Genomic DNA, 19002 nt, shown 5'->3' on the forward strand with positions numbered 1-19002 from the left:
TATTGTTTCAATAAAATAATTTACCAAACAAGACAAGAATATTATGGTATGTACATGAAATCAATAAACATTAAAATAACTGTTGGAACAGACCGGGTAAGTATCGCGTATCGTAACTGAAGGCGTCCATTTTGAATGACATCACAACGTAAGTTCACGTGAGCTACATGTAATTATTATAATTTATGCAGACAGTTGATTTTGCTGTTAAGTCAATGAATCAAATTACGATGTAAAAAAATCATCAAGTTTTCACCGCTTTAAAGAACATCTTTTTTCAACGATTTTGTTCGTTCGAATTATGAAATTTTGGATATCTGTCAAGTAGCTGGAGTCTTTGTTTATTGCGAAGTTTTGTAATCTTGTCAACATGTCTAGCACATCGCCATGCGTCAAGTCACGGTCATCGTGGGGGTCAATAATTTGACTGTCGTTGTCATCGTTGTCTGTAGATTCATGGTTTTCTTTGTCTGCAATAAAATTCTCAACAATCTGTTGCTCCCACTCGCCGTCATACATTGCTTCAGTCGGTATACGTTCATCAAAGTGGAGGTATTCTACAACGCTACACTGTGTTTGCGGCTCTGCAACATGCTAAATAAGGTTTCCGAATTTTTTGTCATCGTCTGCTTCTTCGTCATCATAAATTTCAATCTTGAAGCCCCCTTTACGGAAACATTCGAAAGCACAAAATTGTCGATCAGAATCGTTATGGAAAGAAGAAAACTCAATGTTTTGATCGTTGAAGAAGTGATAATGCAGTGTGCTTCACCGCAATTGAAGTTGATGACCCTGATCATTTGTTTATATCCGGGGTCATTACACTGTCCAGACATCACGTGATGCGATGGCGTGTGGTGTGAAAAACTTAATCAGTTGCTATTGTTTTACACGGGACGTTACTTGTAGTGTGAGATTTGATATTGTTTCTGTGACGTTCACGGTAAATTCAACACAATGCACACTTTTTAGGTCGGGCAGACCGGATTACTAGACAGCGGACGTGGTGCAACTGGTCGGATGGTCGATGTATTCAGTGTGAATATTGGACTTGGGGCCGATCAATGCGGTCGGTGTTCGGAGTAGACAGTGGTCGGATTTCACAGGTTGTTTTAACATAGGCGTCTATGGAGAAATTTCGGGACTACATAAATCGGTCGGTTCTGACAGTAGGTCGGTTTATCCAGGGGTCGGTTTTGACAGGTTTTACTGTATATGTAATATCAAAGCAATCGAACTTACAGTTTTCAACAAGAAGTCGAAAATATCACTTTTTACCAAAAATGACAAAAATATTCACCAAAATTAGAGAACTGAAGATATCATCACAAAATGAACAAATCTGAAAAAGGTCTACATGTAGTATCTATATATGTAATATCAAAGCAATTGAACTATTGGTTTTTAACAAGAAGTCGAAAATATCACTTTTTACCAAAAATTACAAAAATATTCACCAAAATTAGAGAATTGAAGATATCATCACAAAATGAACAAATCTGAGAGAGGTCCACATGTAGTACTTATATATGTAATATCAAAGCAATTGAACTTGCGGTTTTTAACAAAAGGTCGAAAATATCACTTTTTACCAAAAATAACAAAAATATTCACCAAAATTAGAGAATTGAAGATATCATCACGAAATGAACAAATCTGAGAGAGGTCCACATGTAGTACCTATATATGTAGTATCAAAGCAATTGGACTTGCGGTTTTTAACAAGAAGTCGAAAATATCACTTTTTACCAAAAATGACAAAAATATTTACCAAAATTAGAGAATTAAAGATATCATTACAAAATGAACAAATCTGAGAGAGGTCCACATGTAGTACCTATATATGTAATATCAAAGCAATTGCACTTGCGGTTTTTAACAAGAAGTCGAAAATATCACTTTTTACCAAAAATTACAAAAATATTCACCAAAATTAGAGAATTGAAGATATCATCACAAAATGAACAAATCTGAGAGAGGTCCACATGTAGTACCTATATATGTAATATCAAAGCAATCAAACTTGCGGTTTTTAACAAGAAGTCGAAAATATCACTTTTTACCAAAAATTACAAAAATATTCACCAAAATTAGAGAATTGAAGATATCATCACGAAACGAACAATCTGAGAGAGGTCCACATGTAGTACCTATATATGTAGTATCAAAGCAATTGGACTTGTGGTTTTTAACAAGAAGTCGAAAATATCACTTTTTACCAAAAATGACAAAAATATTCACCAAAATTAGAAAATTGAAGATATCAACATGAAATGAACAAACCTAAGAGAGGTCTACCCAAGGCATTCAGGCTTGTAGTTTTCAAGAAGAAGTCGAAAAAGTAAAACATTGACACGGACGACGACGGACAATCACTCATATGATAAGCTCCGCTCGACAAAGTCGACAGCGGAGCTAAAAATACGAATATAATCATAGGCAACCTACTATTATATAATGAATAAATTGATCGACACAGGGACATGTCGGAAATCGCGACACAAGCAAAAGACCGGATAACGATTTAGTTGAAAACTATGTCCCCATGTACAATAATTTGACAGTTTACGAACTAGTTTCGGAGATTGGAGACAATTGTTTGCTTTTTTGGCTTTTCACAAGAATATAAAGCTGGCAATCATCATAATATTCACGTCCATACGTCACGGAATGTACACCAATCGTACCCCAATATACATTCAATTTTGTTGAAACTGGAGAACTTACCTTTGCAAACACGTCTCTTATGCCGCCTTCTTGAAGTTCTTGAAATCAAATAAAGTTACTAGTTCTTCTAGTAACGAGTGAATGAGACCACTGAGCCGAACAGAACACATATATAAACAGTACTATGATAAATTGCACGCAATGGAGAAATCACGTGCCGTAATAACAGCAGCCTTACTCACAGATCTAATCTACTGTAAAATATTTTATTTCAGCTGGATTATCATTCGCTGAAAAGACTTTTTCTGGGTGTTTTGTATTGAATTTATTTTCATTGATTTTTGACAAGTTGACTGTAAAATATAAGAAAAGGGTATATTCGCTGGATTTTATTTTAACTGAAACATTCCTTCAGTGAAAATAGCAAAAAAATGTTGCAAGCAAAGATAAAGTATTTTACAGTAATTAATTTATTCTGAGCATGTGCAGACGTTCTGTCAATGTTGCCGGGAGAGATAATTTTTGATGAAAATCGTGAAAAAGACCCACTTGGGATTTTCAGATCTGGAAAAAAAATTACGTGCATACTCAGCAGAGACTTGTTCATCAACCTGCCAAGTTTCACTGATATCTGCTGTAGAATTTCTGAGAAAATGTTGGAGACTGAAAAATGGACATAACCTGAATTATAAAGTCCCCTTTTCAGGCGCAGGGACTAACAAAATCAGCCATTTTGAATACATATATAATGAATATATAAAATTTGAACATAATCAGTCAAAGCATGTCAGAGATATGGCTGTAGAAGCCCATTCATTAAAACAAAATGGCTACTAGTCAGCCATTCTGAATCAGATCGTGAAACAAATTGATGTGCATATGTATAATATCATGTATGATGTATGTGTGAAGTTTGATTGGTCCAGGCATTTCTAAGATACAGGCCTGGCCAGACGCATGCACGCACGGAAGCACAGAGGTCAAAACATAAGTTTAATAAAGGATCTACACAGACCATTATTACAGGATGAGGATATTTTCTTGTATAATAATTGCAATAATCCCCATTCTAAGTTATAATGGGCAGCATATCGTCTTTTATTCCCTATTATCGAAACAAAACAATATTTTCTATACAAACTTAATTTATCTAGAAACAAAAGTATTTTTAGACACAATACAGTTTCTACAGAAATAATGTTATTTACCAAACACAAATATGCAGTTACCGGGAAAAATTTACCATTATGTAAATTAAGATATTTAATAATATTTTTACTTACATGGATTTGCTCCATCTGCCACTAGAAGCATTCTTAATGATGATAGGTTCACATCTTTGTGTTCTTTTTGTGCAACTAGACCCCAATGCATATCACGTGACTTCACCACAGCTACCGATGCTGTAACCATAGAAATATATTTACTTAATTTATTTCAAGAATAACCAAAGGCACATTTACAGGCATCAGATAAAACACAATACTCTAAAAACCATATATAAACAAATAATAAAACCAATACAACACATCCTATAATATTCAATGTACGTTTGAATGAAATCTGTTAATGTATGACTGAGATCTGGTTTGGTAATGGCAGAAACCGATTTATTCTGATGAATTCAGCCATCTTGAATTGAATTATAGAATACATTGGACATGCTTGATGTATGTGTGAGTTTGGACATGATTGGTTCAGGCAAAGTTACTGGTGTGGAAACATAGAAGGACAAATGCACGGCGATAAATCCCTCGATCAGGACCTTGTTTTAAGACTGCCTGAATGGGGACTTCAAAACAAATGTCACCAGGGTGAGCTCATTCAGGCTGTTCTTTTACAAGATGGGCCATTTCAGGTCATTCTATCATGAGGTAAATAGTTTCCCTTCATTATTTCACAATGAGAGATGTTTCCACTCATTATTTCACAATGAGATATGTTTCCACTCATTCTTTCACAATGAGAGATGTTTCCACTCATTCTTTCACAATGAGATGTTTCCACTCATTATTTCACAATGAGAGATGTTTCCACTCATTATTTCACAATGAGATATGTTTCCACTCATTCTTTCACAATGAGAGATGTTTCCACTCATTCTTTCACAATGAGAGATGTTTCCACTCATTCTTTCACAATGAGAGATGTTTCCACTAATTTTTTTCACAATGACAGATGTTTCCACTCATTCTTTCGCAATGAGGGATATTTCCACTCATTCTTTCACAATGAGAGATGTTTCCACTAATTTTTTTCACAATGAGAGATGTTTCCACTCATTATTTCACAATGAGAGATGTTTCCACTCATTATTTCACAATGAGAGATGTTTCCACTCATTATTTCACAATGAGATATGTTTCCACTCATTCTTTCACAATGAGATGTTTCCACTCATTCTTTCACAATGAGATGTTTCCACTCATTATTTCACAATGAGAGATGTTTCCACTCATTATTTCACAATGAGATATGTTTCCACTCATTCTTTCACAATGAGAGATGTTTCCACTCATTCTTTCACAATGAGAGATGTTTCCACTCATTCTTTCACAATGAGAGATGTTTCCACTAATTTTTTTCACAATGACAGATGTTTCCACTCATTCTTTCGCAATGAGGGATATTTCCACTCATTCTTTCACAATGAGAGATGTTTCCACTAATTTTTTTCACAATGAGATATGTTTCCACTCATTATTTCACAATGAGAGATGTTTCCACTCATTATTTCACAATGAGAGATGTTTCCACTCATTATTTCACAATGAGAGATGTTTCCACTCATTCTTTCACAATGAGAGATGTTTCCACTAATTTGTTTCACAATGAGAGATGTTTCCACTCATTCTTTCACAATGAGAGATGTTTCCACTCATTATTTCACAATAAGAGATGTTTCCATTCATTATTTCACAATGAGATATGTTTCCACTCATTCTTTCACAATGAGAGATGTTTCCACTCATTATTTCACAATGAGATATGTTTCCACTCATTCTTTCACAATGAGAGATGTTTCCACTCATTCTTTCACAATGAGAGATGTTTCCACTCATTCTTTCACAATGAGAGATGTTTCCACTCATTCTTTCACAATGAGAGATGTTTCCACTCATTCTTTCACAATGAGAGATGTTTCCACTCATTCTTTCACAATGAGAGATGTTTCCACTAATTTTTTTCACAATGACAGATGTTTCCACTCATTCTTTCGCAATGAGGGATATTTCCACTCATTCTTTCACAATGAGAGATGTTTCCACTAATTTTTTTCACAATGAGAGATGTTTCCACTCATTATTTCACAATGAGAGATGTTTCCACTCATTATTTCACAATGAGAGATGTTTCCACTCATTATTTCACAATGAGATATGTTTCCACTCATTCTTTCACAATGAGATGTTTCCACTCATTCTTTCACAATGAGATGTTTCCACTCATTATTTCACAATGAGAGATGTTTCCACTCATTATTTCACAATGAGATATGTTTCCACTCATTCTTTCACAATGAGAGATGTTTCCACTCATTCTTTCACAATGAGAGATGTTTCCACTCATTCTTTCACAATGAGAGATGTTTCCACTAATTTTTTTCACAATGACAGATGTTTCCACTCATTCTTTCGCAATGAGGGATATTTCCACTCATTCTTTCACAATGAGAGATGTTTCCACTAATTTTTTTCACAATGAGAGATGTTTCCACTCATTATTTCACAATGAGAGATGTTTCCACTCATTATTTCACAATGAGAGATGTTTTCACTCATTATTTCACAATGAGAGATGTTTCCACTCATTCTTTCACAATGAGAGATGTTTCCACTAATTTGTTTCACAATGAGAGATGTTTCCACTCATTCTTTCACAATGAGAGATGTTTCCACTCATTATTTCACAATGAGAGATGTTTCCATTCATTATTTCACAATGAGATATGTTTCCACTCATTCTTTCACAATGAGAGATGTTTCCACTCATTATTTCACAATGAGATATGTTTCCACTCATTCTTTCACAATGAGAGATGTTTCCACTCATTCTTTCACAATGAGAGATGTTTCCACTCATTCTTTCACAATGAGAGATGTTTCCACTAATTTTTTTCACAATGACAGATGTTTCCACTCATTCTTTCACAATGAGGGATATTTCCACTCATTCTTTCACAATGAGAGATGTTTCCACTAATTTTTTTCACAATGAGAGATGTTTCCACTCATTATTTCACAATGAGAGATGTTTCCACTCATTATTTCACAATGAGAGATGTTTCCACTCATTCTTTCACAATGAGAGATGTTTGCCCTCATTCTTTCACAATGAGAGAAGTTTCCACTCATTCTTTCACAATGAGAGATGTTTCCACTCATTATTTCACAATGAGAGATGTTTCCACTCATTATTTCACAATGAGAGATGTTTGCCCTCATTCTTTCACAATGAGAGATGTTTCCACTCATTATTTCACAATGAGAGATGTTTCCACTCATTATTTCACAATGAGAGATGTTTGCCCTCATTCTTTCACAATAAGAGATGTTTCCATTCATTATTTCACAATGAGAGATGTTTCCACTCATTATTTCACAATGAGAGATGTTTCCACTCATTATTTCACAATGAGAGATGTTTCCATTCATTATTTCACAATGAGAGATGTTTGCCCTCATTCTTTCACAATGAGAGAAGTTTCCACTCATTCTTTCACAATGAGAGATGTTTCCACTCATTATTTCACAATGAGAGATGTTTCCACTCATTCTTTCACAATGAGAGAAGTTTCCACTCATTCTTTCACAATGAGAGAAGTTTCCACTCATTCTTTCACAATGAGAGAAGTTTCCACTCATTATTTCACAATGAGAGATGTTTCCACTCATTATTTCACAATGAGAGATGTTTGCCCTCATTCTTTCACAATGAGAGATGTTTCCACTCATTATTTCACAATGAGAGATGTTTCCACTCATTATTTCACAATGAGAGATGTTTCCACTCATTATTTCACAATGAGATATGTTTCCACTCATTCTTTCACAATGAGAGATGTTTCCACTCATTATTTCACAATGAGAGATGTTTGCCCTTATTCTTTCACAATGAGAGAAGTTTCCACTCATTCTTTCACAATGAGAGATGTTTCAATTCATTATTTCACAATGAGAAATGTTTCCACTAATTTTTTCACAATGAGAGATGTTTCCACTCATTATTTCACAATGAGAGATGTTTCCACTCATTATTTCACAATGAGAGATGTTTCCATTCATTATTTCACAATGAGATATTTCCACTCATTCTTTCACAATGAGAGAAGTTTCCACTCATTCTTTCACAATGAGAGATGTTTCAATTCATTATTTCACAATAAGAAATGTTTCCACTAATTTTTTCACAATGAGAGATGTTTCCACTCATTATTTCACAATGAGAGATGTTTCCACTCATTCTTTCACAATGAGAGATGTTTCCACTAATTTTTTCACAATGAGAGATGTTTCCACTCATTATTTCACAATGAGAGATGTTTCCATTCATTATTTCACAATGAGAGATGTTTCCACTCATTATTTCACAATAAGAGATGTTTCCATTCATTATTTCACAATGAGATGTTTCCACTCATTATTTCACAATGAGAGATGTTTCCACTCATTATTTCACAATGAGAGATGTTTCCACTCATTATTTCACAATGAGAGATGTTTCCACTCATTATTTTACAATGAGAGATGTTTCCATTCATTATTTCACAATGAAAGATGTTTCCACTCATTCTTTCACAATGAGAGATGTTTCCACTCATTCTTTCACAATGAGAGATGTTTCCACTCATTATTTCACAATGAGAGATGTTTCCACTCATTATTTCACAATGAGAGATATTTTCACTCATTATTTCACAATGAGAGATGTTTCCACTCATTCTTTCACAATGAGAGATGTTTCCACTCATTCTTTCACAATGAGAGATGTTTCCACTCATTATTTCACAATGAGAGATGTTTCCACTCATTATTTCACAATGAGAGATGTTTCCACTCATTATTTTACAATGAGAGATGTTTCCACTCATTATTTCACAATGAGAGATGTTTCCACTCATTATTTCACAATGAGAGATGTTTCCACTCCTTCTTTCACAATGAGAGATGTTTCCACTCATTATTTCACAATGAGAGATGTTTCCATTCATTATTTCACAATGAAAGATGTTTCCACTCATTATTTCACAATGAGAGATATTTTCACTCATTATTTCACAATGAGAGAAGTTTCCACTCATTATTTCACAATGAGAGATGTTTCCACTCATTATTTCACAATGAGAGATGTTTCCACTCATTATTTCACAATGAGAGATGTTTCCACTCATTATTTCACAATGAGAGATGTTTCCATTCATTATTTCACAATGAGATATTTCCACTCATTCTTTCACAATGAGAGATGTTTCTACTAAGTTTTTTCACAATGAGAGATGTTTCCACTCATTCTTTCACAATGAGATGTTTCCACTATTTTTTTCACATTGAGAGATGTTTCCATTCATTATTTCACAATTAGAGATGTTTCCACTCATTATTTCACAATGAGAGAAGTTTCCACTCATTATTTCACAATGAGAGATGTTTCCACTCATTATTTCACAATGAGAGATGTTTGCCCTCATTCTTTCACAATGAGAGAAGTTTCCACTCATTCTTTCACAATGAGAGATGTTTCCACTCATTATTTCACAATGAGAGATGTTTGCCCTTATTCTTTCACAATGAGAGAAGTTTCTACTCATTCTTTCACAATGAGAGATGTTTCAATTCATTATTTCACAATGAGAAATGTTTCCACTAATTTTTTCACAATGAGAGATGTTTCCACTCATTATTTCACAATGAGAGATGTTTCCACTCATTATTTCACAATGAGAGATGTTTCCATTCATTATTTCACAATGAGATATTTCCACTCATTCTTTCACAATGAGAGATGTTTCCACTCATTCTTTCACAATGAGAGATGTTTCCACTAATTTTTTCACAATGAGAGATGTTTCCACTCATTATTTCACAATGAGAGATGTTTCCATTCATTATTTCACAATGAGAGATGTTTCCACTCATTATTTCACAATAAGAGATGTTTCCATTCATTATTTCACAATGAGATGTTTCCACTCATTATTTCACAATGAGAGATGTTTCCACTCATTATTTCACAATGAGAGATGTTTCCACTCATTATTTCACAATGAGAGATGTTTCCACTCCTTCTTTCACAATGAGAGATGTTTCCACTCATTATTTCACAATGAGAGATGTTTCCACTCATTATTTCACATTGAGAGATGTTTCCACTCCTTCTTTCACAATGAGAGATGTTTCCACTCATTATTTCACAATGAGAGATGTTTCCACTCATTCTTTCACAATGAGAGATGTTTCCACTCATTATTTCACATTGAGAGATGTTTCCACTCCTTCTTTCACAATGAGAGATGTTTCCACTCATTATTTCACAATGAGAGATGTTTCCACTCATTCTTTCACAATGAGAGATGTTTCCATTCATTCTTTCACAATGAGAGATGTTTCCACTCATTATTTCACAATGAGAGCTGTTTCCACTCCTTCTTTCACAATGAGAGATGTTTCCACTCATTATTTCACAATGAGAGATGTTTCCACTCATTCTTTCACAATGAGAGATGTTTCCACTCATTATTTCACATTGAGAGATGTTTCCACTCCTTCTTTCACAATGAGAGATGTTTCCACTCATTATTTCACAATGAGAGATGTTTCCACTCATTCTTTCACAATGAGAGATGTTTCCATTCATTCTTTCACAATGAGAGATGTTTCCACTCATTATTTCACAATGAGAGCTGTTTCCACTCATTCTTTCATGATAACCATTCTTCATGAGGTAAGACATTTCCAGATATTTGGTTATCTTGCAAGGTATTGAACAAATAATGTCTCTGATTTGTTACTGACATACTCAATCATAATCGTTGCCCATCAAAGTAATTGACAACAAATATAAAAAAACTGGTGTCATTTTGTAGTTATGAAACATGAAATCAATGTAAATAAATCTCACCTTTGAACTTTGTTATCATATGCATCCAAGATGCTGGATTAACTTTCATCAGAGAATAAGGTACAAACACCACATGCATACCATTAAATACAGCCTAGAAAACATCATATTACAAATATATATCAATCTATTCAAGAGCTTAACATATAAAATACATGACAATCACTTTTACTGATTGTAAATATCCATGAGTTAACATTTCACAAATGTTCACCCCCAAAAGATGTGTTAATGACCCAAAGAGATTATTGTCAACCAAGCTCTGAGGGTCACTAAAACTGTTTATAACACATCACTCGTTAATATTGTACTGTAATTGGTCAAAACAGGATCACATGTTATCGACTAAATTACCATAGTAGCGCCAGCGAAATTGCTAGTTCCCTAGGGAGACTAGTACATCAACTTGTGCCCGGGGATGACGTCACTAGTCACCTGATCCTGTGATTTCCAATATGTTGTCTGCTAGTTCGGTCGCTGATATCAATGGTCAGCCTCAAAAGACTTGACGATTTAGCTTCAGTTAAGAAGAAGAACTTGACACACAAGTAGAAAACAAGCAGCCTGTCGGCTGAGATAGCTCCGCTGTTAGCAATGCACATGGCAATTAAAGAACAGAAGATATCATTAGAAAATGAACAAATCTGAGAGAGGTCCACATGTAGTACCTATATGTATAATATATCAAAGCAATTGGACTTGCGGTTTTCAACAAGAAGTCGAAAATATCACTTTTCACCAAAAATTACAAAAATATTCACCAAAATTAGAGAATTAAAGATATCATTACAAAATAAACAAATCTGAGAGAGGTCCACATGTAGTACCTATATATGTAATATCAAAGCAATTGGACTTGCGGTTTTCAACAAGAAGTCGAAAATATCACTTTTTACCAAAAATTACAAAAATATTCACCAAAATTAGAGAATTAAAGATATCATTACAAAATAAACAAATCTGAGAGAGGTCCGCATGTAGTACCTATATATGTAATATCAAAGCAATTGGACTTGCGGTTTTCAACAAGAAGTCGAAAATATCACTTTTTACCAAAAATTACAAAAATATTCACCAAAATTAGAGAATTAAAGATATCATTACAAAACGAACAAATCTGAGAGAGGTCCACATGTAGTACCTATATATGTAATATCAAAGCAATTGGACTTGCGGTTTTTAACAAGAAACAAGAAGTTGAAAATATCACTTTTTACCAAAAATTACAAAAATATTCACCAAAATTAGAGAATTAAAGATATCATTACAAAATGAACAAATTTAAGAGAGGTCCACATGTAGTACCTATATATGTAATATCAAAGCAATTGGACTTGCGGTTTTCAACAAGAAGTCTAAAATATCACTTTTTACCAAAAATTACAAAAATATTCACCAAAATTAGAGAATTAAAGATATCATTACAAAATAAACAAATCTAAGAGAGGTCTACCCAACGTACATATACACCAAGTATCAAAGCATTCAGGCTTGTAGTTTTCAAGAAGAAGTCGAAAAAGTAAAACATTGACACGGACGACGACGACGACGGACGATCACTCATATGATAAGCTCCGCTCGACAAAGTCGACAGCGGAGCTAATAAAGATGCACCGAAGACGAAGGACGCAAACAGGTTTTCTAGAAGCGTCTTTACATTGTTTTGTGAAGAAATCGGGACACCGCTAGCAGACGTCGAGAAGAAGACGGCAGACTATCTATGCACGTTCCTAGTATGAACGTGTAATGTGTTATAAAACACATATTGCATAGCCTAATTCGGGCACTAGTATACATCTATTTCCCCTCGGGGTTGTGGGGTATTCAAAAAAATTGGCTATTTTTGTTCCAATATTCTGAAGAGAATGACAGACTATAAACAACACTATTTTGTGAATTTGTGATGAAAAGAGGGAACTGGTGGTGAAAAGATGGTCTAAACTTACTGTTAATATTCCGTGCCAAAGTCCAACATCTCTCTTGAAGTCTAATACATTGATCATAACTTCACCCTCAGTGTAGTTACAAGCTGCAGTTAGTGTACGACAGTGACATAGCATAGCTGCCCTGGACACAGTCACCCCCATTACACTGCCATCTTTGCCAGTAGTATACTAAAAAACAAATAGAATTCCTTGTTAAATATGGTAGAGAACTCAACCTTTCATTTTTACTGTTTTTCAATTGACTACTTATCACTTAATTTCCTGTTTAGAAACTGATCACATTTTTTACTGCTTTTTCCCTGCTCGCTCATTGATAACATCAAAATGCTGGTTTTAATTGTGAGGATTATGGATACAGTGAGTATTAACTATCACATGCGTATAATCTACAGCTTTTAATAACAAGTCATCGCTAATGACATAATCCCCATCCAGTTTTTAGTGACTGAGTGAATTATGAATTATGAAAATTATAATTAAATGTTAGATGAGTGAGTGAGTAAAGACAGCTTTCTTGATCAAAATCAGTCAAAGTATGAATGAGAAAAACAACCATTATTAATCAAATCACAATGAAAACTGACATGCATCATAACCATCTCGTTTGATATTGAAATCAAGTGTATTGAAGTCATGCGTAGGCGACAATGCCACAAACACCAAAGCTTTCATGATAACTGTACTGTATGTATAAGATTTTTCAAAATTTAATTGGTCAAAGCCATGCTCGTAACTACATTTTGTACATTGTCTAACAATCCCACATGCAAGAGAGTTGAGATACAACCAACAAACAAACATGCAAGTAATTTGGATAAATAACTTACCTCAATATAAGCTGGAGTTTCTTCAGATAGCCTTGGTGGTGGTACCCAGTCTTTGGGTGGTTTTGTTAAATGTTCTGTGATATACCATGTCAACTTAGGCCAACCTAGAAAATTACAATAAACTCACATTACAAAATCTAATTTACATAAACATATTATAGACCATATGTGTATGACACCTAACAGTTAGATTCAGTATGTCTCAATGATAGCAAAATAAAACAAACTAAGGCAGGGCTTAACAATTTTAGTAATGTCAACTCTAATGATAAATACAAACATTTAACATGCAACAAATTTAGCTACAATAGCATTTTTAAAATAATTAAAAACTTCAAGTATTTTACAAATAAACAAACCTTAAAAACCCAAAATAATTGGAAATATTCAGTTTTTTGTCTACAGTTTTAACCCTTTGTGCACCAAAGTCAACTTATGTCACCATCACAACTTGAACCTGTATAATGTTTTTATATTTTTTCCAAAATTTTGGTCAATACCTGTACCCTTATGAAATTATGTTCATTTGGTACAAAATGATAAAAAATTATCAAAATACACCAAAAACAAGACAAAATATTGCACCAAAATTTGATGGCATTCAAAGGGTTAATAATTTATTTACATGTTATTTGTACCATGCTCACAACGCAATGTTTGTCTACCTTTCCTCTTCATTCCTTTCATGTGATAGACAAGAATGGAAGAAAAATATAAAAGATCTCGAATTGAGTGACTGCAATAGACAGTCAGTATTAAGTATGGTATATTTCATTTTTGTATTTACTCTTACTGCTAAAGAAAACACAATACATTTACATATTACATTGTATCAAAAAAATTCACAGATCGTTAGAATATCAGTCAATTCACTGACTGTATGTATATAATAAATCTCAGATAATTATACACATTATATTGCCATGACCATTATTTACTTGAAGAGGTTATTATACAAATCCTATATTGCCATAACCTTTATTTGCATACAGGGGTTATTATAAACATGCAATATTACCATGACCTTTATTCGCTTACAGGGGTTATTATACACACTATATTGCCATGACCTTTATTTGCTTACAGGGGTTATTATATACATCCAATATTACCATGACCTTTATTCATTTACAGGGGTTATTATAAACATCTAATATTACCATGACCTTTATTCGCTTACAGGGGTTATTATACACATCCTATATTGCCATGACCTTTATTTGCTTACAGGGGTTATTATATACATCCAATATTACCATGACCTTTATTTGCTTACAGGGGTTATTGTACACACTATATTGCCATGACCTTTATTTGCTTACATGGGTTATAATATACATCCAATATTGCCATGACCTTTATTTGCTTACAGGGGTTATTATATACATCCAATATTACCATGACCTTTATTCGTTTACAGGGGTTATTATACACACTATATTGCCATGACCTTTATTTGCTTACAGGGGTTATTATTTACATCCAATATTACCATGACCTTTATTTGCTTACAGGGGTTATTATATACATCCAATATTTCCATGACCTTTATTAGCTTACAGGGGTTATTATACACACTATATTGCCATGACCTTTATTTGCTTACAGGGGTTATAACATACATCCAATATTGCCATGACCTTTATTTGCTTACAGGGGTTATTATATACATCCAATATTACCATGACTTTTATTCGCTTACAGGGGTTATAATATACATCCAATATTACCATGACCTTTATTTGCTTAGAGGGGTTATTATACACATCCAATATTACCATGACCTTTATTCGCTTGCAGGGGTTATTATACACATCCTATATTACCATGACCTTTATTCGCTAACAGGGATCATTATATACACTATAATTTCATTACCTTTATTCGCTTAGAGGAGTTATTATACACATCCTATATTACCATGACCTTTATTCGCTTACAGGGGTTATTATACACATCCTATATTACCATGACCTTTATTCGCTAACAGGGGTCATTATACACATCTAATTTACCATGACCTTTATTCGTTTACAGGGGTTATTATACACACTATATTGCCATGATCTTTATTTGCTTACAGGGATTATTATACACATCCTATATTACCATGACCTTTATTCGCTTACAGGGGTTATTATACACATCTAATTTACCATGACCTTTATTCGTTTACAGGGGTTATTAGACACACTATATTGCCATGACCTTTATTTGTTTACAGGGGTTATTATATACATCCAATATTACCATGACCTTTATTTGCTTACAGGGGTTATTATACACACTATATTGCCATGACCTTTATTTGCTTACAGGGGTTATTATATACACCCAATATTTCCATGACCTTTATTAGCTTACAGGGGTTATTATACACACTATATTGCCATGACCTTTATTTGCTTACAGGGGTTATAACATACATCCAATATTGCCATGACCTTTATTTGCTTACAGGGGTTATTATATACATCCAATATTACCATGACTTTTATTCATTTACAGGGGTTATAATATACATCCAATATTACCATGACCTTTATTTGCTTAGAGGGGTTATTATACACATCCAATATTACCATGACCTTTATTCGCTTACAGGGGTTCTTATACACATCCTATATTACCATGACCTTTATTCGCTAACAGGGATCATTATATACACTATAATTTCATTACCTTTATTCGCTTAGAGGAGTTATTATACACATCCTATATTACCATGACCTTTATTCGCTTACAGGGGTTATTATACACATCCTATATTACCATGACCTTTATTCGCTAACAGGGGTCATTATACACATCTAATTTACCATGACCTTTATTTGTTTTCAGGGGTTATTATACACACTATATTGCCATGATCTTTATTTGCTTACAGGGATTATTATACACATCCTATATTACCATGACCTTTATTCGCTTACAGGGGTTATTATACACATCTAATTTACCATGACCTTTATTCGTTTACAGGGGTTATTAGACACACTATATTGCCATGACCTTTATTTGCTTACAGGGGTTATTATATACATCCAAAATTCTCATGACCTTTATTTGCTTACAGGGGTTATTATACACACTATATTGCCATGACCTTTATTTGCTTACAGGGGTTATAATATACACCCAATATTGCCATGACCTTTATTTGCTTACAGGGGTTATTATATACATCCAATATTACCATGACTTTTATTCGCTTACAGGGGTTATAATATACATCCAATATTACCATGACCTTTATTTGCTTAGAGGGGTTATTATACACATCCAATATTACCATGACCTTTATTCGCTAACATGGGTCATTATATACACTATAATTTCATTACCTTTATTTGCTTAGAGGAGTTATTATACACATCCTATATTATCATGACCTTTATTCGCTTACAGGGGTTATTATATACACTATATTGCCATGACCTTTATTTGCTTACAGGGGTTATTATACACATCCTATATTACCATGACCTTTATTCGCTTACAGGGGTTATTATACACATCCTATATTACCATGACCTTTATTCGTTTAAAGGGGTTATTATACACACTATATTGTCATGACCTTTATTTGCTTACAGGGGTTATTATATACACCCAATATTACCATGACCTTTATTCGCTTACAGGGGTTATAATATACATCCAATATTACCATGACCTTTATTTGCTTAGAGGGGTTATTATACACATCCAATATTACCATGACCTTTATTCTCTAACATGGGTCATTATATACACTATAATTTCATTACCTTTATTTGCTTAGAGGAGTTATTATACACATCCTATATTATCATGACCTTTATTCGCTTACAGGGGTTATTATATACACTATATTGCCATGACCTTTATTTGCTTACAGGGGTTATTATACACATCCTATATTACCATGACCTTTATTCGCTTACAGGGGTTATTATACACATCCTATATTACCATGACCTTTATTCGTTTAAAGGGGTTATTATACACACTATATTGTCATGACCTTTATTTGCTTACAGGGGTTATTATATACACCCAATATTACCATGACCTTTATTTGCTTAGAGGAGTTATTATACACATCCAATATTACCATGACCTTTATTCACTAACAGGGGTCATTATATACATCCAATATTACCATGACCTTTATTCGCTTACAGGGGTTATTATACACATCCAATATTACCATGACCTTTATTCGCTAACAGGGGTCATTATATACACTATATTTTCATTACCTTTATTCGCTTAGAGGAGTTATTATACACATCCTATATTACCATGACCTTTATTCGCTTACAGGGGTCATTATACACATCCTATATTACCATGACCTTTATTCGCTTACAGGGGTTATTATACACACTATATGTCTTGACCTTTATTTAATCAACGAGATTACAACACACATCCTATATTGCCATAGCCTTTACAAGAAGTTTATTAGAAGTATTGAGTAATATGCATCATGGGAGTACCACCATGTTGCGGAGTTTTATCAATGAATCAATGATAGCTTGAGATGCATCATGGGAGTCGCCAAGTTGCAGTGTTTTATTAATTAATCAATGATAGCTTGAGATGCATCATGGGAGTCGCAAAGTTGTAGGGTTTTATTGATGAATCAGTGATAGCTTGAGATGCATCATGGGAGTCGCAAAGTTGTAGGGTTTTATTAATGAATCAGTGATAGCTTGAGATGCATCATGGGAGTCGCCAAGTTACAGGGTTTTATTAATTAATCAGTGATAGCTTGAGATGCATCATGGGAGTCGCAAAGTTGTAGGGTTTTATTGATGAATCAGTGATAGCTTGAGATGCATCATGGGAGTCGCAAAGTTGTAGGGTTTTATTGATGAATCAGTGATAGCTTGAGATGCATCATGGGAGTCGCAAAGTTGTAGGGTTTTATTAATGAATCAGTGATAGCTTGAGATGCATCATGGGAGTCGCAAAGTTGTAGGGTTTTATTGATGAATCAGTGATAGCTTGAGATGCATCATGGGAGTCGCAAAGTTGCAGGGTTTTTATTAATGAATCAGTGATAGCTTGAGATGCATCATGGGAGTCGCCAAGTTACAGGATTTTATTAATTAATCAGTGATAGCTTGAGATGCATCATGGGAGTCGCAAAGTTGTAGGGTTTTATTGATGAATCAATAATAGCTTCAGATGCATCATGGGAGTCGCCAAGTTGCAGAGTTTTATTAATGAATCAAAGATAGCTTGAGATGAATTAGACATCTATACATCCTGAAATGCTTGATTTTGATGACTTTGTAACAATATAAATGACCATTATTCATTATTGAATTGTCCAATGAATACATGTGCGTATGTGTGACATGATTTATTTGAACATGACCTGTCAAGGCATGTCAGAGAACAGCATTTGTTAAAACAGTTAAACAGTCATTTTAATCTGATCTGGGAAACAA

At 33.8% G+C, this 19002-nt stretch overlaps 1 protein-coding gene across 1 annotated transcript in view; it reads right to left on the reverse strand.

The window, feature by feature from the left end:
- Positions 1-19002, reverse strand: part of LOC100374444 (disco-interacting protein 2 homolog C-like) — an 81219-nt gene that overhangs the window by 38957 nt on the left and 23260 nt on the right. Inside the window, exons 13-16 of the mRNA XM_085496021.1 lie at positions 13559-13662; positions 12732-12899; positions 10786-10879; positions 3951-4070 (exon numbers count right to left, since the gene is read on the reverse strand). Coding sequence (XP_085352147.1) covers positions 3951-4070; positions 10786-10879; positions 12732-12899; positions 13559-13662 — 486 coding nt within the window. The remainder of the gene's footprint in view (positions 1-3950; positions 4071-10785; positions 10880-12731; positions 12900-13558; positions 13663-19002) is intronic.

The sequence above is a fragment of the Saccoglossus kowalevskii genome, chromosome 22 (genome assembly GCF_978046115.1).
Source record: "Saccoglossus kowalevskii chromosome 22, keSacKowa6.1, whole genome shotgun sequence".
Classification (NCBI taxonomy): domain Eukaryota; kingdom Metazoa; phylum Hemichordata; class Enteropneusta; family Harrimaniidae; genus Saccoglossus; species Saccoglossus kowalevskii.